Source organism: Nicotiana tabacum, chromosome 3 (genome assembly GCF_000715075.1).
Source record: "Nicotiana tabacum cultivar K326 chromosome 3, ASM71507v2, whole genome shotgun sequence".
Lineage (NCBI taxonomy): Eukaryota > Viridiplantae > Streptophyta > Magnoliopsida > Solanales > Solanaceae > Nicotiana > Nicotiana tabacum.
This window is the reverse complement of record NC_134082.1, coordinates 207,666,371-207,692,890: the sequence shown is the minus strand read 5'-3', so window position 1 is coordinate 207,692,890 and position 26,520 is coordinate 207,666,371. Positions and strand designations below refer to the sequence as shown.

At 36.0% G+C, this 26,520-nt stretch overlaps 6 protein-coding genes across 10 annotated transcripts; all 6 read left to right on the top strand.

Annotated features, from left to right (window-relative positions):
* The first annotated feature begins 1,379 nt into the window (after nucleotides 1-1,379).
* On the top strand, nucleotides 1,380-6,998 carry LOC107787169 (protein IQ-DOMAIN 31). Of its 2 annotated transcripts, none has more exons than XM_016608700.2 (8): nucleotides 1,380-1,518; nucleotides 1,635-1,712; nucleotides 1,895-2,013; nucleotides 2,432-2,722; nucleotides 3,241-3,444; nucleotides 4,052-4,102; nucleotides 5,185-6,211; nucleotides 6,735-6,998. In XM_016608700.2, exons 3-8 carry the CDS (start codon nucleotides 1,939-1,941, stop codon nucleotides 6,764-6,766), a joined length of 1,680 nt encoding a protein of 559 aa, XP_016464186.1. In that variant the 5' UTR covers nucleotides 1,380-1,518; nucleotides 1,635-1,712; nucleotides 1,895-1,938; the 3' UTR covers nucleotides 6,767-6,998. The 2 variants fall into 2 exon arrangements, with proteins under 2 accessions (XP_016464186.1, XP_016464185.1); XM_016608699.2 differs by having other exon boundaries at nucleotides 1,388-1,518; nucleotides 1,669-1,712.
* Nucleotides 6,999-7,682: 684 nt separating this feature from the next.
* On the top strand, nucleotides 7,683-10,673 carry LOC107787170 (uncharacterized). 4 transcript variants are annotated; one of them, XM_075250477.1, is made up of 7 exons: nucleotides 7,683-8,284; nucleotides 8,371-8,443; nucleotides 8,589-8,868; nucleotides 8,993-9,042; nucleotides 9,493-9,616; nucleotides 9,705-9,812; nucleotides 9,908-10,673. In XM_075250477.1, the coding sequence occupies exons 3-7, from the start codon at nucleotides 8,694-8,696 to the stop codon at nucleotides 10,516-10,518; spliced, it is 1,068 nt and encodes a 355-aa protein (XP_075106578.1). In that variant the 5' UTR covers nucleotides 7,683-8,284; nucleotides 8,371-8,443; nucleotides 8,589-8,693; the 3' UTR covers nucleotides 10,519-10,673. The 4 variants fall into 4 exon arrangements, with proteins under 4 accessions (XP_075106578.1, XP_075106576.1, XP_075106577.1 ...); XM_075250475.1 differs by having other exon boundaries at nucleotides 8,371-8,484; XM_075250476.1 differs by having other exon boundaries at nucleotides 7,683-8,443.
* Nucleotides 10,674-11,547: 874 nt separating this feature from the next.
* LOC107787174 (uncharacterized) lies at nucleotides 11,548-16,363 on the top strand. Its single transcript, XM_016608704.2, has 5 exons — nucleotides 11,548-11,795; nucleotides 12,011-12,060; nucleotides 15,160-15,283; nucleotides 15,383-15,490; nucleotides 15,573-16,363. Exons 1-5 carry the CDS (start codon nucleotides 11,624-11,626, stop codon nucleotides 16,184-16,186), a joined length of 1,068 nt encoding a protein of 355 aa, XP_016464190.1. The 5' UTR covers nucleotides 11,548-11,623; the 3' UTR covers nucleotides 16,187-16,363.
* A 425-nt stretch (nucleotides 16,364-16,788) lies between these two features.
* On the top strand, nucleotides 16,789-19,300 carry LOC107787172 (uncharacterized). Its single transcript, XM_016608702.2, has 5 exons — nucleotides 16,789-17,148; nucleotides 17,470-17,519; nucleotides 18,154-18,277; nucleotides 18,360-18,467; nucleotides 18,566-19,300. The coding sequence occupies exons 1-5, from the start codon at nucleotides 16,926-16,928 to the stop codon at nucleotides 19,192-19,194; spliced, it is 1,134 nt and encodes a 377-aa protein (XP_016464188.1). The 5' UTR covers nucleotides 16,789-16,925; the 3' UTR covers nucleotides 19,195-19,300.
* A 759-nt stretch (nucleotides 19,301-20,059) lies between these two features.
* LOC107787173 (uncharacterized) lies at nucleotides 20,060-22,189 on the top strand. Its single transcript, XM_016608703.2, has 5 exons — nucleotides 20,060-20,372; nucleotides 20,449-20,498; nucleotides 20,878-21,001; nucleotides 21,269-21,376; nucleotides 21,464-22,189. Exons 1-5 carry the CDS (start codon nucleotides 20,201-20,203, stop codon nucleotides 22,078-22,080), a joined length of 1,071 nt encoding a protein of 356 aa, XP_016464189.1. The 5' UTR covers nucleotides 20,060-20,200; the 3' UTR covers nucleotides 22,081-22,189.
* Nucleotides 22,190-23,118: 929 nt separating this feature from the next.
* On the top strand, nucleotides 23,119-25,968 carry LOC142179590 (uncharacterized). Its single transcript, XM_075250478.1, has 5 exons — nucleotides 23,119-23,420; nucleotides 23,561-23,610; nucleotides 24,417-24,540; nucleotides 24,646-24,753; nucleotides 25,225-25,968. Exons 1-5 carry the CDS (start codon nucleotides 23,249-23,251, stop codon nucleotides 25,839-25,841), a joined length of 1,071 nt encoding a protein of 356 aa, XP_075106579.1. The 5' UTR covers nucleotides 23,119-23,248; the 3' UTR covers nucleotides 25,842-25,968.
* Nucleotides 25,969-26,520: the final 552 nt, after the last annotated feature.

Here is a 26,520-nt window from a genome sequence, read left to right as displayed (position 1 = left end):
ATTTTGGCCCAAAATATCACTATTATATTTTTTAAAAATTCCTCCCATACTTTTGTATTTTATAAAATAGCTCACCATTTATTATTTTGTAACAATGCTGCTTCATCTTCTCGGCCATCTGATACTGTATTATGTAGTTCATTATAAAAATAATAATTTTGTACCAAATTTATTTATGTTCAGGACTATGGTTTGCGATAATATAATGAATGTTATTGATAAAGGTTCTGTTCGGTATTTGTGATAGTATTTAGAATATGTGGGTATAAGTCATGTTTCATTTTTATTCAAAAAGAAAAAAAGTGAAATATGTTTTGAAAACTTATGTCCAAACACATTTTTATCTTCTAACCAAACTTCACTCAAATCAAAATTTTCAAAACAAATTTGAGAATCTATGGCCAAACGCGAGCTAAATTCCTTAACGACTACCTTCTTTAATATTTTTAGAACTAAAAAAAGTCAAGTATTATACTAATCTCTAACATATTAATAGTAGTATCATTATTACCAATATGACTGAAATAAAATGGGACCACTATGCGAAAAAATTATTATTACTACTTTTTTGGTATTTATCAATTTGTGGAAATGAACACGTAAGTATCTTAATTAGTCGATGCTTACAATATTGAGTAAAAGCAACAAAGTGAATGTTGAGTCCCTATTCCTTAATAGAATCTAATATTAACAATATTTTTGCTTTTGTTGTTTTCTTCCCATTTCATCTTATATAATGAGAATTTTTTTCCTCATCTTTTTATCTTTCAAATCCCATAACAAATTTGGTGCGAAAAAAGATCACATAAGAAGTGAGTAGAAAAAACTGAATAGACAACATTAACAAAAGTATTAAATTCAAATGATCACATTACTGTTTAAAATGTGATACCTTAACTAATGAAATGTCACATGAAGACTTGTTTTCTTTCATTTTGAAAAAGGAATAAATCAAAAACAAAGAGAGAAGAGACTGTTGAATGTTGACGGGATTTGGTTGGTTAGGTGATTTAACACTACTCTAATTAATTATGGGGTATTATCACTTTTAGCCTGTGCCGGAAACAATTTATATTTGATAGCCGAAAAAATATATAAAATACAGAATGTATATATATATATACAAAAAGTATACATATTTAATACATTTTTCGGCTATTATTTTTACAGCTATACAGTGTCATTATCCCATTAATTATCGTGATGAGTTTAGGTGCATCTAAAGGAGTCATAATACAAACCTAATTATCTGCAAAGGATTTTTTTCCTAAATCTATCCACAAACGACGTCGTACGACTTAACGAAAAAATTCAAAAAGTAGATTAGCAGGAAATCACCAACTTTACCAAAAGCGACAGTATAACAACTACAGTATACAGTTGTACTCAAATCGTATATGTACCACTCCATCACTATTCACTGCTACTACGCAGAATCCAATTCCAGAGAGAGAGAGAGAGAGAGAGAGAGAGAGAGAGAGTAAGAGCGAAGCGGTGGAGGGGTCCATCTTCCATAAGGTATGGATGGCTATGGCCTAATGGGCCTGCTCATTTGTTAGCAGCTGCATTCTCTTATTTCCTTTTAGCTTTCATCTCAATCTATCTTTCACCTGATTTCTGTTATTTCTCTTTAGCTCACTCTCTCTGGAATTTTTACTTTCAATTCAGCTATGCTAAGTTTGGGATCTTAAAAACAGCTTCCAATTCATCAGGTACTTCTCAGATCTGAGCTACATTTGTTCTCTAAACCCTACTCTACATTTTGTTTTCTCTTTAATTTTGCATGTCTTCAATTATCAATTTGCTTTTTTTCTTGTGGTTTTAGCTCAGATCTAGTGCACACGTTTTACTTGTTCTAAGGAGAAGTTGTTTTTTTTTTAATTGAATAATGCAGGATTCAGTTGAAATCCACTTTAGGTGAGCAGCTTGCTGTTTGCGATGGGGAAATCTCCGGCCAAATGGATCAAGGCTGTGCTTTTTGGCAAGAAATCATCCAAGTCTCATTTATCTAAGGTATAAGAGAATATGTCTTATTGTGTTATAATTCTACAGCATTACAGGGAATTTATGAAAATTGTACTACTTCCGTGTTTGGTTCGATCTGGTTTCAGCAATTTGGTATTTCTGTTTCTTAATTAACAATCAAAGGAAAATGAGTTCAATTCCGTCTCTCTCTCTCTCACCCTACTTAGGTGTAAGTGAGAGTTGCAGTGCAAATGCATCACTCTCATGTCATGCTAAGTAGATTTTGGAAATCAGCACAGCTGCATGTCTTGCATCATTATTCCTTATTAACTCAAGTAGTTTGATGCCATTTTACAAATTTTCTCCGAAATTCTCTTTGCTGCTGAAGATTCTTTTTAATTTTGTTACTCTATGTTATTAAGTTACTTAGAGGTATCTGCTATCTTAATCTATGTTTTGTATGAAGGATGTTACGGGTGAGAAAAAATCGTCTGCAAAAGCACCATTGGGGGATCTAGCTCTGAATTCACCAGCTTTGGATCCACCTGTTCAGAATTTGGATAGCGGTGGTGAGTGTGATCAGGCTGGATTGGAAAAGGGGACAAGCACTGACTTTGCATGTGAAACCGCCTCATTATCTTCTGTGACACACGAAACAGATCCGCATGTTAAGGGGGAAATTTCCACAGATAATGCTGAGCTGGAAAGACTAGAGCATGCTGCCACCAAAGCACAAGCAGCCTTTAGGGGTTACTTGGTACTGTTTAATAGCAGAATTTACAACTTTGATCTCTAAGGAAATTTCGTACGGTCTATTAAGATTTTAATTTGATATTCAGTTCTGAACTAAGATTTGAGGTATTCACTCTAATGGATCGTGTCTCTCTAGATTGTGGAACAGTTTGAATGTGTATGCGCATAATGTCTAAAATATGTAGGAGTTTAGAGCCCTTGTTTCTGCTTAATTGAGGCAGTAGAAGTTATGTGATCATCTACAAAGACATTGCTTGTGTGGAACTAGGGTTCCTAATTATCTGCTTCTGTAAATTAATTCTGCATTAGATTTGGACCTTTTCTGTTAAGTCAAATAGTCAATTGTCATTTTTTGCAAACCAGCATAATTTCTTTACAGACCATAGCTTTAGGTAAAAACCCACTAGTTGGACTTAAAAACTGAAGAAGCTTCGATGTTTCTTCCTTTTCTAGTTTCAAAGCATGATCCACCTTTCAATTGTTCTTTTCGCTATGTCCTTATCCACTGGTAACTTTTCTCAGGCTCGTCGGGCTTTTCGAGCTCTCAAAGGCATCATAAGGCTACAAGCACTTATTCGTGGGCACTTGGTTAGGAGGCAGGCGGTTGCTACTCTACGCTGCATGCAGGCAATTGTCAGGATTCAGGCATTAGCTCGTGGCCAAAGTGCTAGACTCTTACATTCTGGAAATCAGCTGGTTAGAAAGTATAGTTTTGGAGAAGTTAAGGTAACTCTTGCAATACAATCTACGATGCTTTTCTTCCCCTTCCTTGCTTGTATTCTTGTTCCCTTTTTTTTGCCCGCTTATAAAAGCATAGGATAGATGAGGATAGATGGAGTTGGAGTTGATATTTACTAGGATAAATGAGGAGTTAGTTTGACTTCAATATTATTCTCGTAGCGAGTTTAACTAACCTGTAACTTTTTAGTGATGGAAGAAGTATAGCTCGTATAGTTTGATTGAAAAACATCAAGTCTGTATCTATATGTAAATTATCAATGCGCACAAACTATTAAAGGCGAAGAATAATGTAATTGATTTTCAAGTTTTTGGTGGTGTGTCAAACATTTGGGAAAATCCAAAAGAGGAAGTGCACATAAAATTGGACGATCCGAAAAAGGAAGTGCAGAGTAATAAGAAAGAAATTTTGGATTTGCTTACATCAAATGTTTTTTTGACTTTTATTATAATATATGACGAGTATCTGCTACTGCTTTTCTTTTCCCATTTTGTCAGCTTTGACGGATTGTAGTATCTATTTTGAACTTATTCATGTTGGTGCAAATTGTTTTGGCTGTTGACTCTCTGTTCCATGTGTTCTTTGTTTAACCAGAATCCTGAGCAGAGGCCTTCAAAACTGACAGCTAATGCATTTCCACACAAGGTATTGTTGACCTCCCTGTGCGGTTGTTAACTGACAAGTTATTGTTGTATTACAGGGTTTTCCTGTTAGGTATTGTTTCTTTTCTTCTTCTTTTTCCCCTTCTAGCCCTAGGTTGGCGTCGAGGTGAAGACCTGTGTGGCTGATAATATATTTGGTTTGAGTTAGAAAATGAAAATGTTGCTTTATCTTTTTACTTTTGGGTGGTTTTATGGTTGAAGATGGGTTAGGGAGGTGCCAAAATAGAGAAAACCACGTACAAGGAGATGGGTCTCGGAAGTTATTGAGCTTTATCTAAGACTGAGGAACCTGGAAATGTCCCCAATGTGTAGTTAAATGAGGGGGGTGAGGAAGATTAGTAAAACTGCAGGGATGCATCTTAGAAGGTCAGAAAGTCTGGTTTCTCTGATACAGGTTCAACATTCTATATATCCAGGGTGCAAAAGTGTTGCAGATTTTCGGCATCATTGGTTTCCTTTACTGCAATGTGGCTGCAGAATGACTCTTATCTGATCTGTAACATTTTGCATTTGTCTTTTGCTGAAGTTGTTCCTTTGTGCTAGTTTTTTCTGAGAAAGTTGAACAAATGTGGTAGTAAATTCATCTTTAATGCCTCAGTAGAGTGACTATGCTAGAGCTGAAGTTGCTTATCATGAAGAGAGAATGTTGATTTGAATGACGAAGCCTGACCTGTAGTATGTGTATCACAAAGATCTAATGGATATCCGTTTACTACCTAAAGTTGATGTGAATGTCAGAAAATCAGCATAGGAAGTTGGAACAGAAATCATTCCCTCCGTCTCAAAAAGAATGGCGGTGTTTAGAGTACGGGAGTCAACTCATCTAATGTTTTAGTATGATATCGAACATTTTTTAGTAATTTTGGAATATAATTTACGTATCTGGGAATTGCATGAAAAGTACTAAAATAATAATCTTTTTTAAACAAAATATTTGAACAGATCATTTAAAAACAGTTTGACTCAAATACTAATAATTCAACCATTTGGGACTGAAGTAATTCTTATTATTTTTATAATGTAAACAAAATTCTGTATTTGATGGTAATCTCCTGCTTGTTTTAGCTACTTATGGCAGTGCCAACAGCCATGCCCTTGAGCCTTCAGTATGATGCGTGTGAACCTAATTCAGCTTGGCAATGGCTTGAACGATGGTCACTATCTCGCTTTTGGGAACCCCTTCCACAACCAAAGAAAGTTGTTGAAGCAAAGTCGCAGAAGAAACAGGGTAACAAGCAGAGTGTTGAAACAGAAATAGTAAGATCAAAACGAAGTGTCAAGAAGGTTCTTACATCAGCAAATGGAGATGCTTATGCCGTAAGTTCCTCTGAACCAGAAAAAGCTAAACGTAACCCAAGGAAATTCTCACATCCTCACATAGAGCCAGTGCCGGATCAGCCTCAAAACGAACTTGAGAAAGTCAAGCGCAATTTAAGAAAAGTTTCTGCAGCTTTGGCAACACCTTCTGAAAGGTCAGAAACAGAAAGTGAGAAGGTACAACAAACTCCTAATCTGGCTCAGGCTCAAGCTCAAGCTAAAACATCAAAATCCTCAGCTCCAGATGTTGAACAAATAGTGGTTAATTCTTCTGAGAAAACGGGTGATTCAGCTCCTGAAATTGAGAAATTGGCTGTAACTGAGGCTCCTTTACCTGTAGCAGTGGATGAACCAAGTAATGAACTGCTTGATCATCCTACCACTGAGCAACAGCAATTGGAGGATGTTGGGAACACTGCAAACAGCCCAGTCGTCAACGAGGAGCTTAGCTCGATGGAAGATCACACTGCCAAAGAAAGAACTAGGAGGAGGAAATCTCTTCCCACTAAGCAGGAGAATTCTGAGAATATTTCACATAATACACCAAACGTGCCTAGTTATATGGCTGCCACTCAATCTGCTAAGGCAAAGCTTAAAGCTCAAGGATCTGCTAAGGTAAGTGAAGATGGAGCTGAAAATGGTTTTGTTCGGCGTCATTCTCTACCTTCCTCTACCAATGGCAAATTCAACACATCGTCACCTCGAGTGCAAAGGCCAGTGCAAGCAAATGGAAAAGGTGGAAACAAGAACAGACCAATGTCATCCTCTAAAGATGGTAAGAAGCAATGAATAGGGACATTTTAATTACAAGTTGGTCTTGCACATTTTCTTGCTATCTGAGATGGTTGTTTTGTTTCCAATAGTGGGGTATGTAATGAAATTTCCGTAGGTTGATGTGAGTTTTCTCTCTCGGGTCTTCGTTAGTTTGTGTTGCTTTGAAATGTTTTTTTTTCATCTAAGCTGAATGAGGAATATAGTTGGGACTTTTCAGATTTGATCTTAATTAAGCCAAGAAAAGTATGTGCTTACTTTTTCAAAAGAAAAGTATGTATGTAGTACTTGTTTTTCTCAAGTAACTTATCAAAGAACTTGTTTTTCTTTAGTGATATATGGCAATTATTACTGTTTGGTCCACTTGCATCCTTCATTTTGATAGTGTTTTTTGTTTGTTTGGGCTCTTTATCTTTTTACAAATGGTTCTCTTAGATCATCACAGAATTGATAGTTACAAGCTCATTTACTTTCATCAACTTGAAAACTTCACTGACTCAATGATTACCTTCTGGCTCCCTCTTCAGAAAAGGTGCTTCACCCTGGTTGGAAGAGATGAGTTCAACATTCTGCTTACTCAAGGAACTTTAGTACTGCTTGTGTTGACGACATCAATTGGTTCTTCCGCTACTTTCTGTAGAACTTTAAACTGCAAATTCCAAATAACTGTTGTTTGATATGATATCATAGCATATTTCGTGTTTCTATTAGTATTGCTGGGGCTGTTTGCAGGGATTGTATAGTTGGTTGTAGACCTGGAGACTGTTTTGTTTAACAGGATTCTTGTGATATATTCTTTATCTTTTTTTTTTCAATTCTTTTATTGGCACTATTAGCCCCATATGCTTTGACATAGTATCTCCGGAGAAGAACATTTGGCTGTCATCTGTCTCGTAAAGTTTTGCTTTGTTATTTAATGTGATTCTTATGGGACACAAGTATTACCTCTGCATAAGTTATAACCTACACAGAAGAGGGTATAAACACTCCAATTTCTATTCATATCAATGTATGATACTGCCTCGGAAAATATTCCAATCTTATACAGAGCAAAACCAAGATTCCACGACTTAAAAGGTAGAACAATGCAGCCCGCTAGTGATACTGTCCGCTCTGGTCTTAGGCCCTCACGAGTTTAAAATGCGTTACTAGAGTCTAAGGCTTGTTAACTTATATACCCAGTATCTCTTGTATTTTGCCGATGCGGGTATGGGGTGTTACATACATCCCTTATGGACTCGGGGATTTGCTTAAACTCAGTTGGACTCTGATCCACTATCGGCAAAGTTGACACAAGAGTTGCTCTGATACCATCTGTAACAGTCCAGTCCGCTAGTGATATTGTCCGCTTTGGGCCTTGGTCTTCACGGGTTTAAAACACGTCACTAGGATCTAAGGCTTGTTAACTTATATACCCAGCATCCCTCTTGTGTTTTGCCGATGTGTGACTATGTCTAAAGCCTGAGGTGTTGGGGTATTACAGATCCATTCCTGTGGGGTGTTGTAGATCCATTCCTGTCAAATGTGCCAATTACTCGCACAAATGGTCATAGATGGTGACTCATCTTGTCAAATGTGCCAATTACTCGCACAATTGGTCATAGATGGTGACTCCACTCATATTTACCAACAACATTATTGTTCTTTTCTCATTATTCTGTTCATGTTTAAACACAAGTCTGCCATGACTTATCAATCTGCTAATAAGTAATTGGTGGTTAATATGGCTAAAATGAAGCTCATTAATATGGATATGCATTGAAGTTGGCCAAAAGTAGTAACGACAATAAGGATTGAAATTGTGCACTAGCCAGCCAGTTTTTATGTGAGAATGAACAGTCAAAATAAAACTATCAGAAATGCAATTAATGGTAAGGAAGTAATTGCCATTCAAAATCAGAAACTGCTTCTCCTTAAATAATAACCTGACAACACTTAAATTCAGAAACGACTTCCCTCCTTAAATAGCTAAATCCTGCTTCTCCTTCAATAATTTTCTTTAACTGTTCAAAAAAATTCAAGAGAAAACACAGTAAGGAAGGCAAAGTGCTAAGAAGACAGTCGTTTAAAAATTTAGGTTATTTTCAGTATTCACTTGTGTTCTATTTGAATCTCTTTTTGCTCAAGTATTTCTAAATTAATTATCTAAATTTTTTTCCATAGCTCAAGAAAGATTACGTAATGCAATCCAAATCTTCATATCGACCATGAGGTTCTGTATATCTTGAAGTTGAAGGTATTCTGTTTACAAGTCAACACAAACGGCTACTTCTGCATGTAATAATAACTAGTACTAATACTCATCATTGTCGATTTTCTACGGATTTATCCAATTTCCACACAGATTATTGGTTGACGAGTTCTATTTTGTGCAAATGCAGTTAAAAATCTTTTCCACAATAAGGCCATAGGATATTAGAAGAGTGCATATATTCAAGCTATCAATAAGGCACTCTATCTAAGTCTCAAAAACACTGGAGTTGATTATGTCTTCAAAGGTTAGTAGTTTGTTGATATGTTTGTTCATTCTTCATCTGTGGGCTGTTGGTAGTGTTACTGGGCGCAAGATAGGGATATATGAGATCAAGAAAGGAGATTTCTCTGTTAAAGTCACTAATTATGGTGCTAGAATCATCTCTGTTCTTGTTCCTGATAAGAATGGTACGTCTGCCTTTTACCTTAATCAATCCCATAATTTGGAAAATATGTTCCTATTTTAACATCTGTTCTTGTTTTCTGCTATTCCTCTGAGAAATCAGTCCTATCTTGTCTTGCTCCCTTCCAGGAAAAATAGATGATGTTGTTCTTGGATATGACACCATCAAGGAATACAAGGTTAGTTCACTTTGTTTCATTTGAATGGATCTATTTGAATTTGCTCTTAACATGATTTGATATTGTCCGTTTTCGGCCAAACAAGCACGATTTTCTCCAAAATGCCTCGCATCATTAAGAGTATCATTACACGTTATATGTAGTTTTTCTTATCAGCTTTTAATGTGAGACTTTATTTGCACACTCAATATTTAGGTCTGATGGACTATCTCAAAGGATACCAAAACCAACATTTCAAAAGCTCATTTTAACAAGTTTCACATGTGAATTCTCGAGTCGGGTTACACATGATGGAGGATTGTGAACTTAATAATGTCACATTCTAAGTTAATAAGGGCATAAAATGTGTTCAGTTTTGAAATTTTTTCCAAGAATGAGAATATGGAATTAGCCTCCTGATATTTTTCAAATCTTCATATTCATAAACAAATAGAAAGTACCTTTGTGCAGAATGATACAAATTATTTTGGAGCAATAGTTGGAAGAGTTGCTAACCGGATTGGTGGTGCTCAATTTACTTTGAATGGAACCCTTTATAAGCTCATCGCTAATAATGGCAATAACACATTGCATGGTACCCCTTTACTTGCTTTCTCTTCAACTTTTACTTCCATTTACACAAATTTGCTCTCTTTTCCTGATGCAAAATTTGATATATACAGGCGGCCCTAAAGGATTTAGCCATGTTGTCTGGAAGGTGAGCAAACATGAACGACATGGTTCACATCCTCACATAACTTTAACCTTCCGTAGTGCTGATGGTGAAGAAGGCGAGTCTTGGTTTAGTACTGATACCACACTGCAAATATAACTTTCAATGTTGAAGAATCCTATAAATAACCAAATCCATTGCTTTCTTTTGTAGGATTTCCTGGCGATCTTCGTGTTTCTGTTACTTATGCATTGAAAGATCCTTACAAGCTTAGTGTGGTAATGAAGGCAAAAGATCGGAACAAGGCCACCCCTGTTAACTTGGCTCAACACACTTATTGGAACATTGGTGGACACAACAGTGGCGATATCTTGTCCAACGTTATTCAAATCTTTGCATCACACATCACACCAGTAGACGAACATCTCATTCCTACAGGCGAAATCACCTCTGTCAAGAACACGCCATACGACTTCCTCAAACCACGTAAAGTTGGGAGCAGGATTAACAAACACCAAAATGGATATGACATCAACTATGTACTTGACAGCAGTAAGAAAATGAAGCCCGTGGCAATAGTATATGATAAGAAGTCAGGAAGAGTGATGCTTGTACAAGCATCTGCACCTGGTGTACAATTCTACACTGCAAACTCTCTCATTAAGAAGGGGAAAGGTGGATATGTATATCAGCCTCATGCAGCTTTGTGTTTGGAGACTCAAGGATTTCCGGATGCTGTCAATCATCCAAATTTCCCATCGACAATTGTGACTCCGAGAAAGACATACGTTCACAAGATGCTGTATACTTTCGTGAAATACTAGAACGCTTATAACATTAATCTTTTCCACCATTGCTGATGTCTTTTGCATCTTCTGCATAAATTGATATTTCTGTCAGGGTTATATGTTCTTTGAGAAAAATAAACACTTATTGGTCCCTAATTTTAATTAATGTAACTCTTATCTGTCTTTGCTAAGCGGATCATGCAATGCTGATCACTTGTTGGTCCCTAATTTAAATTAATGTAGTCATTTGACCCCCTAAAAGAAATGAACGGTTTGACAATACTTAATTTCTTCATGTAAAATGTTTATGAGATTGCAACGGATTTGGATAGTTTATACCTTGAATGAACATTGAACTCCACTAAAAGCAGTGGCGAAGCCAGAAATTTCCCGAAGAGTGATCAAACTTGAAAGAAGAGAAAAATTTTCTCTGACAAAGGTTGTTCAATATATTTTATATACCTCTAAAACTTACTAATATTTTACTTATATATTCAATGTAATTTTTCGACGAAGGTGGTCAATTGACCCTCCTTAACCCAACATAGCTTCGCCCATGACTAGAAGGACTAGAATATGAAATACACATGATTTTTTTAAAAGTGTGGTTAGAGGGACAAATTGAGAGCTAAACATACTACCTCGGGGTATTTAAAAAACAATTTAACCTATATATACTCTAACAAAGTAAAATTTTTCATCTTGTAGTTGGTAATTAATTTCACTTACAGTCGGTTATACTATAACAATAATAACAATAATATAACAATACTATAACAACAACAACATATCCAGTATTATCCCACACCGTGGGGTTTGGGAGGGTAGTGTGTACACAGACCTTACCCCTATCTTGTGACGATAGAAATGTTGTTTCCAATAGACCCTCGGAGGAATACATAAGCACCACATTAATAAAAATATGGACAAGAGCCAGTGCCAAAAAACCAATCATGTGTTTGATTTGACTCTCTGTCTAAGTGCAAGACTGCACACACAATCATTATCGATTTCCACGCAGCTGTCAAGTCCACTTTTGTGCACATGCAGTTTATAAGGTTTTCTATTAATAAGGCCAGAGGATAACGTAAATTCAAAGACACTCTCACTTAAGTCTCCAATTAAACCACTGGAGTTGACTATGTCCTCAAAGGTTAATCTGTTTATCTGTTTGTTCATTCTTCATCTGTGTGCTGCCGCTAGTGTTAGAGGGCACAAGATAGGGATTTATGAGATCAAGAAAGGAGATTTCACTGTTAAGGTCACTAATTTTGGTGCCAGAGTCATCTCTGTTCTTCTTCCTGATAAGCATGGTATGTTTGTCTTTTACATAAATAATATCCAGAGGCGGATTTAAGATTCAAATTTGATATAGCCTATTTTTATGGACTTGTTTTTTATTTGAAATTGTGGGTTCAAATCTAATAACTAATATGATCTTTGTTTCAACATTCTTGATGTGTATATGTCTCCTGTTTTCTTGTGTTCCTTGAAAAAATCAGTCTTATCTTGTTTTGATACTTTCCAGGAAAAATAGGTGATGTTGTTCTTGGATATGATACCATCAAGGAGTACGAGGTTAGTTCACTTTGTTCTGTTTCAATAAATCTACTTGAATTTGCTCTTTGCTAAAAACTTTTTAGTTCGTTTTCTAAAGAGAAAGAGGAGAGATAGATTCCTTCCTTTGATTTTCCTTCTATTTTATTGCAGCAAGTCACTGTGGTTCTGCCTTCTGCGTCTCATGAGTCAATAGCAATTGTCCCATGTAAAAATTCGTAACCACTTATGAACCAAATGGGATTAACAACTTTTTATTTGACAATTGCCACTGTTTAATTCGCTAATTGTAGCTTTTTCCTAACAGAAGACCCCATCTCTAGTCTATAATATCTAACCTAAATTACCCATCTTTTGGACTGATGTGAAGTATATTCAAGGAAATTTAGACTGGCAAAATATTCTCTCCATACTTTAAACACATCAAATTTAGATTTTAAATATTCCTCTGGCTTCTTTTCTGACATAAAAACTTGACCCTAATGTTAATGAAATTTTCAGTGAAATGACTTCAACAAATATAGTACAGATTCTGCCCAGTAGCGTATACGGTAATTTTTGTAAGCGATGTCAATATTTTCAAAAGTGAATAAATAAATAAATTACTATAATGACAAGCGGTATCATTTTTATATTTATACCCAATATTTTAATTTTATTTATTATTTATATATACATATTACGAAAAAAATTCGAAGAAGCGGTGTTCAAGCAAGGTGACTACGCCCCTCTGCCACCAAGTTGTTTCAGTTTACTGCACAGTGAACACTGAAATATATGCTTATCCAAGCTGTTTGCCACTCACTTTTTTGAAGCATCTAACAAGGAGATTCAGGCATTTAAGGTTCTTAAAATTGAATTATTATATTTTTTTAAAATTATGATGTCTCTAATATATATTGAAATTTAATGGATATTTACACATAAATTTATGTACTGCGTCAAAAATACTGGTGCATACCAAAAAGCTAATGGGGGTGGACCATCATTAACAAAAGTGGTATCAATGCTCTTCTGTCGCGTGCATTCTTTATGCCTCTTTCATCATTTGAGCCCTTCTAGGATTCTCCTTACCTAAAATCAACCATATTGCCTTATTTGTTCCATTTTGTGTGTAACAACTAAATAATGGCACATTTTGGATGCATAAATGAAAGAGATTTGTGAAGGTTTTCGAATATGAACCATATATATTAGATTTGATAGTTAGATAATTTCACATTAATTGGTATCAAATCAACTTTTGACAAGCTCGTTTTAACATGTTTTTGTGCATTTACTCTATAGTGCTGAAGTTCATGCGAAACAGAGTTTTTAATTAGGCAAAATACATAAAGACCACGTTAAACTTGTCCAAAAAACAGGTTTGAATAGTCAAACTAAACGGGTGTTCTTTTACCCTTAAACACATTCTGAAATGAATTATTTTCCTCCTTAACAGCTGATGTGGCAAAAAAACCAAATTAAAAGCGCCTACATAATAGAAAATAAAAAAATAAAAAGTTTACAACAACAACAACAACCCAGTATAATGTCAGTGGAGTCTGGAGAGGATATTGTGTACGCAGACCTTACCCCTACTCTGGATTAAAGAGACTGTTTACAAATAGACCCCCGGTATCCATCCATCCGATAACATCTCGTCTTGCTCCTGAGAGACTCGAACTCACGACGTGTCGTCGAAGGAAGAAAAAAAGTTTCTTTCTCCTTATTCCTCACCCCTAGTCCTTTTTTTCTTGACAGATAGTGCAATAGACTATTGAAGCTCTAATCCAACTCGAAACCATTCAAATCCTTCACCCAAATTTCAGTTACAGACTCCATAAATTGCACCAAACAAAATCCAGCAACACCCAACTACTTCCACCGCTGCCATGGCCATCTCCGGAACCCCCACTTCCTCGACCACCTTACAAACCCACTTCCAAATTTTCTTCCACCATTTTTCACTTCTGAAAGCTCATTTCATCCTCTTATATTCACCATTAACACCACCGAAGTATGAATCAACCGATTCAAGTCCCTCTAATGCTTGATGATAAGAGTTTATTTTGATGAAGAATTGAAGATCAACCAGCCACCATTTGTTAAAAATTAGTGCATCTTACATGTTTTATTTACTGTTTTACTTATGTTTACTGAGTCAAATAATTCAGTTCCTATTTTATAGGAATAGTATCAGCTTAGTTATTAGTTTGGATAAGATTCATTGCTAGTTGTTAGAATCTTTTTAGGAGTTGAACGTTAGTGGTTCAGTCTTATTTATATGCTTTGCATATACTGCTGTAAATCAGAGTTCCAGTGAAAGCAATAACATTCTTCAGTGTTTTATTTCTCCTACAATCTCTTTGACTGCAATTTCTTCTTTCCTCTGTTATTTTTTTGTTTTACCATTGAAGGAATAGTGTTTCGTTTTAGAGCCCGTTTGGATGAGCTTTTAAGCCAAAATAGCTTTTAAGCCATAAGTTAGGAATTCTAACTTTTGGCTTTTGGCTTGTTTTTGTCATTTTAGCTTAAAAACAAGTGCTTAAAAGCACTTTTTTATGCTATCCAACCACTATAAAATGGCTTAAAAGCACTTAAAACAAGTCAATCCAAACGGACTCTTAGTCAAGAAACATAGTTAGACTCAAAACAAAAAGCCAACTTCAAATTGGGTATGAGGAAGAGTAAAAATGGTGGATTATTTTGGAGAGGAGGAAGAAACAGGTAGGGTAGGGTGAGGAAGAAAGTAGATTAGGCCAAGGGAATTTAATTTGTTAAATTTTAATGATTTTCTGACGTGGAAGATGATGTGGAGCGAGTGTACTACACTGCTCAACTTATGACTGGGTTTAGTCAAACAGGGAGGCACTAATTTCATATGAACAAAAAGGATAAAAGAATACCCGTTTAGTCAAACCTGTTTGTGCGGACAAGTTTAATGAGTTCTTTATGTATTTTGCCTTTTTAACTATGGTTTATGGTTTATAAAAGTCTTGGGTTACTCCGAACTGATGTCACAGCTTTATCAGTTGGACGCCCAAGATCTTTTTACAATTTCATTTCATTTGAATAATATTTCAAGCTTTCTATGGAATGACTCATTTTATATGCGTAAACAAAAATAATTTTGTGCAGAATGATACAAGTTCTTTTGGAGCAATAGTTGGAAGAGTTGCAAATCGGATTGGTGGTGCTCAATTTACTTTGAATGGAACCCTTTATAAGCTTATCGCCAATGATGGCAATAACACCATTCATGGTACTCTCAGTAGATCTCTATTTTACCTATGATCCAATTTCACCTCCATATAAACCAAGTTCCCTTCCTCTTACATATGTAAAAACTTCAAAAATATAGGTGGCCCTAAAGGATTTAGTCATGTAATTTGGAAGGTGAGCAAGTACGAGAAAGATGGTCCGCATCCTCACATTACTTTAACTTACCACAGTGCTGATGGTGAACAAGGTGAATATATCTCCTTGGTTATAGTCCACAATACAATACGGTAATTAATTTCCATTTAAAGATACATTATTTTCGTTTGTAGGATTTCCTGGTGATCTTCTTGTCTCTGTTACCTATGCATTGAAAGATCCGTACAAGCTTAGTGTGGTAATGAAGGGAAAAGCACTAAACAAGGCCACTCCAGTTAACTTGGCTCAACACACTTATTGGAACATTGGCGGACACACCAGTGGCAATATCTTGTCCAATGTTATTCAAATTTTTGCATCACAGATCACCCTAGTAGATCAACATCTCATTCCAACAGGCGCACTCGCCCCTGTCAAGAATACGCCCTATGATTTCCTGAAGCCCCGTAAAGTTGGAAGCCAGATCAATAAATTCCAAAATGGATATGACATCAACTATGCACTTGACAGCAGTGAGAATATGAAACCTGTGGCAATAGTTTATGATAAGAAGTCAGGAAGAGTGATGGATTTACAAGCGTCTGCGCCTGGTGTTCAATTCTACACTGCAAACTCTCTCATTAAGAAGGGGAAAGGTGGATATGTGTATCAGCCTCATGCAGCTTTGTGTTTGGAGACTCAAGGATTCCCGGACGCTGTCAACCATCCAAATTTCCCATCGACAATTGTGACTCCGGGAAAGAGCTACATTCACAAGATGCTGTATACGTTCTCAATCACGAAATAGTACTAGAATGCTTATATTAATTTTGTGTCTTTTGTATCTTTTGCATAAATTTATATATCTCTCAAGGTTATATCATATATGTGCTTTGTGAAAAATAGAACACCTGACATTTAAACTCAATACCGTTGTGCTGGGACGGAAATTTCCAAAGAACTGTTTTAAAAATATGTTTGGTAAGTGTTTGCATCTGGACTCACTGTTTTTGGAGTGACAAATTTCTTTCTTTTTTTAGAGCAAATCAGAATTTTTATAAGTGGAGAGGTAGAGAGACTATTTCCGATAGACCGTCGGCTCAATTTGTATCTGTATCGTCTCAAGTTAATTGTTTCCCTTGAGTTTTCATAAGTGGAGTTTACCAAAGATATGCTTTTGGCGTTGATACTGTCCTTCTTTGCTAGCACAGTTAGAAACAGAAAGCTTTTACTATATTCAAAAATAAATTAGGTTCATAAAGGTACAACTGACTAATCTTCAAGAGAAAGAAAAAAAAAAGAAAAAAAGAATGAGAATGACGGCAACGTGGGTGCTATTTTTTGTAATTACATGTCAACAGAAACGTAGGTACTGTTAAATATGCATAAAGTAATGGGGACCGCTACCTTGACTCTGTCTGTCCACTCATCATTGTTGATTTTCAATGGAGTTATCCCATTTTCAAGCACATTATTTGGCAGACAACTTCTGTCTTGAACACATGCAGATAATAAGTTAAACTCATCCCAAAATTGGAGTGCTGCATATGTCAAGACTGAAGAGGCTCGCTGTGTCAAAACCACAGGAGTTGACTATGTCTTCAAAGATTAGTCCGTTGTTGATCTGTTTTTTCATTCTTCATCTGTCGGCTGCTGCCAGTGTTAGAGGGCGCAAGATAGGGATATATGAGATTAAGAAAGGAGATTTCTCTGTTAAGATCACTAATTATGGTGCCAGAATCATCTCTGTTCTTCTTCCTGATAAGCACGGTATGTCTGTCTTCTACATTATCAATTCTAGAGGTGGATCTATACATACACATATATATAAGGCACTATATATATCTCTAATACATATAAACTATATATATATATATATATATATATATATATATATTTATGTTCCGTATAAAAAATGTTTTGATTCAGTCGATCATACAACATCTGCTGGCTGAATCAATCTTACCTTTTGGAAAACATGTTCCTATTTGATAATGTGATCTTGTTTCAACCTTCTTGATGTGTATATTTGGTCTGTTTTCTGCTGTTCCTTTTAAGAAATCAGTCTTACTGTCTCTTGATCCTTTCCAGGAAGAATAGATGATGTTGCTCTGGGATATGACACCGTCGAAGAATACGAGGTTAGTTCACTTTGTTCATTTTCTCATTAAGGAAAAGACAATCAGAAAAATAGAGTGATATACCTCCTGACTTTCCTTTCTTTGATTTGCCTTCTACTTTATTGCATGTCACTGTGGTTCTCTGTGAGTCCATAGAAATTGTGCCATGTGAAAATTCATAGCCAATTGTGAAATCATATTAACAGCTTTTTTCTTTGTCACTGTCTAATTGTAGCTCTTTCCTACAAAGACCGTATCTCTAGCCTATAATGTCTAACTTAAATCTTTCCAAATTATGGACTGATGTCAAGTACATCGAAGGAAACGGAAAACACCAACCTTATACCCGATTTAATTAAATAATCTTTCATTTTGGATACGTAAAAGAAAGTGATTTATGAAGGTTTTTCAGCTACGACCTATATTGCATTAAGGAATTAGATTTGATTGTTAGATTATTTCACTTTGGTATCAGATCAACTTTTGACAAGTTGTTTTAACACGTTTCTGTGCCTTTAAGTCTATTAAAGTCCATGTGAGTAAGAGTTTTGAACATAGTAATGCCCCATTTTAGCTTCAATCTTTCTATGGAATGAGTTGTTTGTATATTGAAATCGTCATACGCATAAACAAATATGAAAGTATTTTTCTGCAGAATGATACAACTTCTTTCGGAGCCCTACTTGGAAGGGTTGCTAACCGGATTGGTGGTGCTCAATTTACATTGAATGGAACGCTTTATAAGCTTATTGCCAATGATGGCGCCAACACACTGCACGGTATCCTCACTACATTTTCTTTTGGTTTTGGTTTTTCTTCAAATTTTCCTTCCTCTTATATGTAAGAACTTCAAAAATATAGGTGGCCCTGAAGGATTCAGCCGTGTTGTTTGGAATGTTAGCAAGTATGAGCAAGATGGTCCCTATCCCCACATTACTTTAACCTACCACAGTGCTGATGGTGAAGAAGGTGAATCTGTTTAGTTATTCCACAAGATAATTACAGTTATTAATTTCCTTTGGAAGATACAGTATGAGTTGAGTAAAATCCATTATTTTCGTTCGTAGGATTTCCTGGTGATGTTCTTGCCTCTGTTACCTATGCATTGGAAGATCCTTACAAGCTTAGTGTGGTAATGAAGGCAAAAGCACTAAACATGGCCACTCCAGTTAACTTGGCTCAACACACTTATTGGAACATTGGTGGACACAACATTGGAGATATCTTGTCCAACGTTGTTCAAATCTTTGCATCACACATCACTCCAGTAGACGAACATCTCATTCCTACAGGTGAAATTTCTCCTGTCAAGAACACACCCTATGATTTCCTTAAACCCCGTGAAGTAGGGAGCCAGATCAACGAACTGCAAAGTGGATATGACATCAACTATGCACTCGACAGCAGTGCAGAAATGAAGCCCGTGGCAATAGTTCATGACAAAAAGTCAGGAAGAGTGATGGATTTACAAGCGTCTGCACCTGGTGTGCAATTCTACACTGCAAACTCCCTTATTCAGAAGGGGAAAGGTGGATATGTGTATCAGCCTCATGCAGCATTGTGCTTCGAGACTCAAGGGTTCCCCGATGCTGTGAATCACCCTAATTTCCCTTCAACAATTGTGAGTCCAGGAAAGGCCTACACTCACAAAATGCTGTACACGTTCTCAATCATGAAATACTGGAATTCTTATTAATTTTTTCCACCATCGCTTGTGTCCTTTGTATCTTCTGCATAGATTGATATTTCTGTCAAGGTTATATGCTATTTATAACAAATAAAACACCTGACATTAGACTCAATACAGTTCTGTTTTGATGGAGTTTTCAAAGAACAGTTTTAGACATGTTTAGTGAGTGTTTAGACGCGGATTCACTGGTTTTGGTGTGGATAGTTTTGTTGTTTTTTACCCTTTCTGGAACAAATCAAAACTTGTTTTTAGTTAATAGTCTCCATTTACTATTCTGATCACATTGCTCCATAATAATGGTTTGAGTTTCATAGGTAGAATGTTTTACCATAGATATGCTGTTGGCATCAATTTTGTTCAACCCTTCTAAACATTATACAATGCACAACAACAATTAATGAATGTGATCACTAAAATCAATCCAAAACATATCAAAGAAGAATGATAGTAGCAGAATTAGAAACAAAAAACTATTTAGTACTACATCCTGAAACGAATTAGGTTCTTAAAGGTACATCATCTGATCATGTTATTGAAGGGCCAAAACTGGAAGCTAAATTTTGGGGCATTTAAAAAGTTGAATTCAAGAAATGGCTAATCATGTGATTGACTAGTTTAATAATATATCTTTTAAGCCAAATAAAATCTCAAGTTGTTATTATTTCCAGAATATGAATCATGCAAATGTGGTTTCCATTATTTTATATACAGTTCAACACAAACAGCTACTGCTTCATATAACAATACATAAAATAATGGCAAAGGCTAACCTGATTCTTTCAATTTCAATACGACACACTCACCAGTCACCATTGTCGATTTTTTTAAATAAGGTTATCCCATTTCCACTCCACGCAGATTATTTGGGAGACAAGTTCTCTTTTGTTCACATGCAGAAAATAATCTAATCCCACAATAACGCCAGATGAGTTGGAAGAGTACATAAATTCAAAGCTTAAGAATCTGTCATTAAGAAGCACTCTCTGAAGGCTCAAAAACACAGGAGTTGACTATGTCTTCCAAGGTTAGTGTGTTAATCTGTTTCTTCATTCTTCATCTGTGGGCTGCCACCAGTGTTAGAGGGCGAAAGATAGGGATATATGAGATAAAGAAAGGAGATTTCTCTGTTAAGATCACTAATTATGGTGCCAGAATAATCTCTGTTCTTCTTCCGGATAAGCATGGTATGTGTATAAAGTGTGTTGTTTTCTGCTACTCCTTGAACACATCAGTCTTATTTTGTCTTTGATCCTTTTCCAGGAAAAATAGGTGACGTTGTTAGTGGATATGACGCCATCGAGGAATACAAGGTTAGTTCACTTTCTGTATTGTGTTTAGATGCATCTATTCGAGTTTGTTAGTAATAGCTTTTGGTTCATTTTCTCATTAAGAAAAAGATGAAAGTTCAATTATTTCAGATGATACCAAAAACCAGCTTTTGATAACTCGTCTTAACAAGTTTTCACGCTTTCAGTTCTACTATTAGTTAAAGTCTACATGAGAGAGGATCTTGAACTTAGTCATGTGCCATTTTAAGTTTATAAGGGCATTAAAAATGGTTTATAAAGGTCTTATGCTGCTCCAAACTATTCTTTTACAGTTTCTGGTTTAGATGCTCAAGATTTTCCCACAATTACAATTCGTTAGAATAATATGTCAAGTTTCGAAATTCTTTGTGATTTTGTGCAGAACGATACACGTTATTTTGGAGCTCTACTTGGAAGGGTTGTTAACCGGATTGGTGGTGCTCAATTTACTTTGAATGGAACCCTTTATAAGCTTATCCCAAATGAAGGAAATAACACGATTCATGGTATGCTCATTACATTTCCTTTGCTTTCTCTTCCACTTTCACCTTCATTTACCCAAATTTCCTCTCTCTCTCTGCTATTGTCTGTTTACTGCTTCATTTTCACTTCTTTTGAGCTGAGGGTCTTTCGGAAATAGCCTCTCCATCTTCCTTAGGTAAGGGGTAAGGTCTGCATACACCTCACCCTCCCCAGACCCCACTTATGGGATTTCACTGTGCTTGTTGTTGTTCCTTTCTGTGTCTCTGATATGATTAAACCTCAAATAAAAGGTGGCCCTAAAGGATTTAGCTACGTTGTCTGGAAGGTGAGCAAATACGTGCAAGATGGTCCGTGCCCTTGCATAACTCTAACATACCATAGTGCTGATGGTGAAGAAGGTAAAATCTTGATATTCCATACAAGACAATTAATTTTGTTTTGGCGGACATTATGAATTGAATAAACCTCATCGCTATGTTATGTAGGATTTCCTGGAGATGTTCTTGCCTCTGTTACTTTTGCATTAAAAGATCCTTACAAACTTAGCGTGGTATTTAGGGCAAAAGCGCTGAACAAGGCCACTCCAATTAACCTGTCTCACCACCCTTACTGGAACATTGGTGGTCACAACAGTGGCGACGTCTTGTCCCAGGTTGTTCAAATCTTTGCATCAAACATCACCCCAGTTGACGAACAGCTCATTCCCACAGGCGAGATCGCCCCTGTCAAGAACACACCATACGACTTTCTAAAACCCCGTAAGGTGGGGAGTAGGATCGACAAAATCGATAGAGGATATGACAGAAACTATGTACTTGACAGCAATGAAAAAATGAAACCAGTAGCAATAGTTTATGATAAGAAATCAGGAAGAGTGATGGATATAAAAGCGACTGCACCTTGTGTGCATTTCTACACTGCAAATTGGGTCATTGATGTAAAAGGGAAAGGTGGATATGTGTATCAGCCTCATTCATCATTGTCTTTGGAGACTCAAGGATATCCGGACGCTGTGAACCACCCAAATTTCCCGTCGACAATTGTGAATCCGGGAAAGACTTACACCCACTCTGTGCTGTATACGTTCTCCATCAAGAAATAGTACTACCTAGAATGCTTGGCTTCTGTCTCTTGTATCCTTCTTAAAATATTCTACTTAAATTGATTTTTGTATCATGGTTATATGTTCTCTGTGACAAATAAAACTCTGATATTCATGATATAATATAATTTTGCTTCGTTTAAGTATTTGGATAGTTTTCAAACAACTGTTTTGGATACCACACTTTTGGGAACCACTTCCAGAGGACCCCAACCAAACAAAATTGTTGACCCAAAGCTGCAAAAGAAACATGATAACAAGTAGAGTGTTAATGGTAAAAACTTACATGCACACATTGTTGATAACAAACCAAATGCAGAAATTGTGTTTTTTATACACATATTTATCACTTTGATATGATTGAGTAATATGCATTCTTACTTTAATTTTAACGACTTAGGTTAAATTCCTTAGTTTGGTGTAGCAAATAAGTGGCATAGATGCTTATGCTGTAAGACCCTATGAACCGGAAAACGCTATACGCAATTCTAGGACATAAAATGGAACACACACATAATTTATTGTAATGAGGTTGAAGGGCCAACATTGAAAGCTAAATTTAAGATATTTAAAAAGCAAAAGAATCCAAGAAATGGCGAAATATGTGATTGAGATTATTATGCTTCTCCATCTTTTAAGCCAAATAGTGGGCCAAGTTTAGATTATTTCCACAATAAGAATGTAAGACACTGTATCGCCGCTAGAAAATAATAGCCGAAAAAATATATAAAATTTATATATATATTTTTGTATATATATACTGTTATATACAAAAATTATATAAATTTTATACACTTTTTCGGCTACCAAATATAAATAGTTTCTGGCCCGAGCTAAATGATAATACCCCAAGAATTACGCCAACGTGGGTGCCATTTTGTTTGGATTTACAAGTCAACACAAACTACTACTGCAATTAGTTACATAAAATAATGGGAGACGGCTAACTTGACTGTCAATTTTAAGACTTCACGCTCATCATTATCCATTTTCTACGGAGCTACCCAATTTCCACGCAGATTAATAGGCAGACAAGTTTTCTTTTGTTCACATGCAGGTAATAATCTAATCCCACAAATAATACCAGATGAGTGGAGGAGTATATAAATTCAAGGCTGAAGAATTGTCATCAAGACACTCCAAAGTCTAAAATACACTAGAGTTGACTATGTCTTTAAAGATTAATTTGTTGGTCTGTTTGTTCATTTTTCATCTGTTGGTTGCCGCTAGTGTTAGAGGGCACAAGATAGGGATCTATGAGATCAAGAAAGGAGATTTCTCTGTTAAGATCACCAATTATGGTGCCTCAATCATCTCTGTTCTTCTTCCTGATAAGCATGGTATGTCTGTCTTTTGCCTAATCAAATCCCAATTTTTTGGAAAATGTATTCCGATTTTAACTTCTGTTTTTGTTACTATGTGTACTGTTTTCTGCTATTCCTTGAAGACATTAGTCTTATCTTGTGTTGCTAATTTCCAGGAAAAATAGGTGATGTTGTTCTTGGATATGACACTATCGAGGAATACAAGGTTAGTTCACTTTAATTTGTTCATCGTATTTGAATAAGTTTATTCCAATTTGCTCTTTTCTGATAAAAATTTACTTCATATTCTCATTAAGAAAAAAGAGAAACAGAGAAAGGGAGGGATATATTCTTCTTGCCTTTCCTTTCTTTTGATCGCCGTCCATTTTATTACTACAATGTCGTTCTGGGTCAGTCCGTCTCATACATGAATGTCAAATGGGCGAGTTGAGCATTTCAACGGGTCAAAATGAGTTGAGTCAATAAATAACCCGCCCAAAAGTAACTTGGTTATGACTTATGAGTCAATGGCACCGGTTCTTTGAATTGTACCATGTCAAAATCCATACATTTGATACAGTCTAATTATAGTTCTTTTCTAAACCTCGCATCTTTTGGATTGATGTGAAGTACATTGAAAGAAATCTAGTCGATCAATTTTTAATTAATGGAAATTTGAACTTGAATCATTTGAATTTCAATTTTTTAATGCATTTATTTTCTTCTTTTTACAAGCACTTATTTGCTTTGAATACATCTGATTTATTCAAATCTTGTTCATAATCTTAAAATCCGTAAGATGATGTTGCATTTGAAAATTTATGTGAATGAAACCTCTTACGATTACTTTATCTACTATCACCACAAACCGCAACCACCAGCCTCCATCATACAACTACTTTATGTTTTAAGACTGCGTCCCTAACCTATAATATCTCCGCTAAACTCCCATTTATTGGATTAATGTGAAGTACAGTTGAAGGAAATTCAAAAGCCCCGTTTATTTTCACTTACGAAACTAATTTGGTGCAGAATGATACAAGTTATTTTGGAGCCACACTTGGAAGAGTTGCTAACCGGATTGGTGGTGCTCAATTTACTTTGAATGGAATCCATTATAAGCTTGTCCCCAATGAAGGCAAAAACATGTTGCATGGTACTCTCACTACGTTTCCTTTTCCCTTTGCTTTCTCATCCACTTTTACCTCCATTACACAAAATTCTTTCTGTTTCTGTTGCAATTAAAACTTCAAAAATATAGGTGGCCCTAAAGGATTTAGCAAAGTTGTCTGGAAAGTAAGCAAGTACGTGAAAGATGGTCCGTGTCCTTACATAACTCTAACCTACTACAGTGCTGATGGTGAAGAAGGTAAATCTTGGTATTTTATACCAGACAACTACTCATTTCGTATCAATTTTTGTGGCGTAGTTTGATTGAGTACGAGAAGGGGAGTCGTGGCGTAACTGGTAAAGTTGCTGTCATGTGACCAGGAGGTCACGAGTTCAGGACGTGGAAACAGCCTCTTGCAGAAATGCAGGGTAAGACTGCGTACAATAGACCCTTGTGGTCTGGCCCTTCCCCGGACCCCGCACATAGCGGGAGTTTAGTGCACTGGGCTGCCCTTAAAGTTTGATCGAGTACGAAATTTAAGAAAGGACATTTGGAGCTTGTGGTTTTAAACATGCCATAAGATATATGTGGCTATAAAAGCATGCCATTAAGGATAAAATAGGAAATTTAAAGTTAAATTACTTTCAAAATTAGAACTGCGGTAAGTATTCTTTTTGGAACGAACTAATAAGAAAAGTGTCATTGAAATTGTATTGCTTTCTTATGTAGGATTTCCTGGTGCTGTTCTTGCCTCTGTTACCTACACATTGAAAGATTCTTACAAACTTAGCGTGGTATTTAGGGCAAAAGCACTGAACAAGGCCACTCCAATTAACCTGTCTCACCACCCTTACTGGAACATTGGTGGTCACGACAGTGGCGACGTCTTGTCCCAAGTTCTTCAAATTTTTGGATCACACATCACCCTAGTAGATAAACAGCTCATTCCCACAGGCGAAATTGCCCCCATCAAGAACACGCCATATGATTTCTTGAAACCCCGTAAAGTTGGGAGCAGGATCAATAAACTCAAAAATGGATATGACATCAACTATGTACTTGACAGCACTGAAAAAATGAAACCAGTGGGAATAGTGTATGATAAGAAATCAGGAAGAGTTATGGATGTACAAGCATCTTCACCTGGTGTCCAATTCTACACTGCAAATTTTGTTAATAATACAAAAGGGAAAGGTGGATTTGTGTATCAACCTCATTCAGCATTGTCTTTGGAGACTCTAGTGTTCCCTGACGCTGTGAATCACCCTAATTTCCCGTCGACAATTGTAAATCCGGGAGAGAAATACGTCCACTCTGTGTTGTATACGTTCTCCATAAAAAAATAGAAGTACTAGAATGCTTATATTTTTTTTATTTCCATTATCCTTGTGGTATTTGTATCTTCTGCATAAATTGATGTTTCTGTCAAGGTTGTATGTTCTTCGTGACTAATAAAACACCTGACATTCAAAATAATTGATAAGTTTTTTTTTTCAAGACCAAGTTAAAACTCGTAACTTTATGTCAAGTTAATAGTCTCAGTTGAGATTTCTAGTCTCGTTAATTACTCCGTAAAAATTGTAAGTAGTTTCATACGTGTTTTTACCAAAGATATGCTTTTGACATTGATCCTGTCCTACCAAATTGTTGATGCATTCATGCAAAGTTAGCCGTCTCCATTATTTAGGTATCGTTAACTTCTAAAGTAGCTGTTTGCATTGACTTTTGAATACAAAAAATGGCACCGTCGTTGGCGTGATTCTTATTCTAGAAATAGTCAAAACTTGTCCCATAATTTGGCACAATAAAATATATATTAAACTCAACCACTTGTTCCTCCATTTCTTGAACTAGATCTACTCTATAGATACCTCTGAGGTCGTAAATTTAGATGTCAATTGCCCTTCAACAACATCAAAATAGATCATAGTGTTATTCATATTGTAGTCCTTCGGTTTGAGTTTAATATATCTTTTATAACAAATTATGGGACAGGTTTTGATAATGCAGAATAAGAACCACGCC